This window comes from Bison bison, unplaced genomic scaffold (assembly GCF_000754665.1).
Source record: "Bison bison bison isolate TAMUID 2011002044 unplaced genomic scaffold, Bison_UMD1.0 scf7180017864495, whole genome shotgun sequence".
Classification (NCBI taxonomy): Eukaryota; Metazoa; Chordata; class Mammalia; order Artiodactyla; family Bovidae; genus Bison; species Bison bison.
Genome location: NW_011495054.1, coordinates 6,390,367 through 6,391,932, shown reverse-complemented (window position 1 = coordinate 6,391,932; position 1,566 = coordinate 6,390,367). Strand labels below are relative to the sequence as shown.

Here is a 1,566-nt window from a genome sequence, read left to right as displayed (position 1 = left end):
TCCAGCAGCTCCACTCTCTTCTCTGCCTTGGGCCACAGCGGTGATCGTCGCGTGCTCCCCCGGACCCCACAGAGGTTCTTCCGTTCCAACGCCAGCCCCACAGCACAGGGACTGGAAATCCAACCCTCCTAAAACCCGTTTCCTTGCTGAGTTTATGATTAATCTCTCTCTCCAAAACTTTGCGCTTCCCTAGTGGCTCAGACGGTAATGAATCTGCCTGCAATGCAGGAGTCCCTGGTTCGATTCAGCCCGCCCCCCGCCCCCCACCCCGTCTCTCTTACACACACACACTCACACAGTGTGGGGGTTTGTAGAGAGCAGGCTAAAAGACCATCGTTCCCTCCCCAGCAGCAGCACTCAGGCAAGGACACACAGGTCAGGGGACAGGTATCCTTTATTACTCGGTTCCCACATATAATTGTCCCAAAGCACAAGTCAGACCCCTCACCTGTACTCATTTATACTTTACAAAGGTTATCGGTGCGCAGGAAGGCTTCCATAACGACCCAGCCCCAAGGCGGCGAAGGCCTCAGAGAACACAACTTCTGCGTCGAGATGTGGTCGTTCGGGCCTCCAACCCACTCCTCCAGACCCTGAACTCAGAGGAAACGGCAGACGCTGGGTCTCCTGCTGAGCGCCAGGACCCACAGGACAGAACCGGGGAGTCCCCGGGGGAATCATTTCTCCCTTCCCACGGCCGAGCCCCCAGATGAAGAAAATAAGGCACGGTCAACGGTGGAGAGGGTACAAAGTCAAGAAACAGCTGGAGATGGGCATCCTCAGGCCAGGTCGCAGCCAGCCTCCGCTTACTCTTAGCAAGCCGGCTCTGGGGTGGAGAGAGGTAACGGCGGGCAGCAGGCCCACCCAGGAGCCTGGGCCTGGGAGGTGGGAGGGGTCCTGGCAGGAGGGGGCGTGGCCCCGCCCCGCAGGCTGCAGCGGGGGAGTCAGTGGGAAGGCCACGTGACTCCCTCCCCCTTTCCCAGGGTCCTCCGGCCAGCTCGGCTCCTCGGCCGGCACGGTCAGCCCTCCAGAAAGGGCTCAGCTCCGGTAGCTCTTGAGCAGGTGCCCGGCGACCACGAGCCTCTGGATCTCACTGGTGCCTTCATAAATCTCGGTGATGCGGGCGTCGCGGTAGTGCCGCTCGGCTGGCATCTCCGTCACGTAGCCCATGCCGCCCAGGATCTGCATGGCCTGAGGGGGAACGGGAGGGCTCAGGAAAGGAAGACCAACCCCCCCTCCCCAACTCGTGGGAGAAAGACAGGGCAGGACCATCCACGCATAAGGGCCAGCAGGGAGGAAGAAGCAGCCGGCACACTCCCGCTTACCCAACCCTGGGGAGCTCACCCAGGCAGTGGGGACTCTCACCTGGTGGGTGATGGCAGTTGCGGCCTCCGATGCAGCCAGCTTGGCCATTGCCGCCTCCTAACCACAGAGGACGGTGGCGTCAGAAATTCTTAGCACCTGGCCTGTTCAACATGGCGGGCCTGGGGAAGCCGCCCCTTGGAGCGATAAACCCACAGGCTCAAGGAACTGGAACCCCGCCCAGACGGCTCCCCCCGTGCCTCC

At 61.7% G+C, this 1,566-nt stretch overlaps 1 protein-coding gene across 2 annotated transcripts in view; it reads right to left on the bottom strand.

Annotated features, from left to right (window-relative positions):
• Positions 1-376: 376 nt before the first annotated feature.
• The window catches only part of ACADS (acyl-CoA dehydrogenase, C-2 to C-3 short chain), a 15,220-nt gene continuing 14,030 nt past the window's right edge, over positions 377-1,566 (bottom strand). For both annotated transcript variants that reach the window (XM_010828637.1, XM_010828636.1), the window contains 2 exons: positions 1,366-1,422; positions 377-1,191 (listed from right to left, as the gene is read on the bottom strand). In XM_010828637.1, coding sequence (XP_010826939.1) covers positions 1,039-1,191; positions 1,366-1,422 — 210 coding nt within the window. In that variant the 3' untranslated portion in view covers positions 377-1,038. The remainder of the gene's footprint in view (positions 1,192-1,365; positions 1,423-1,566) is intronic.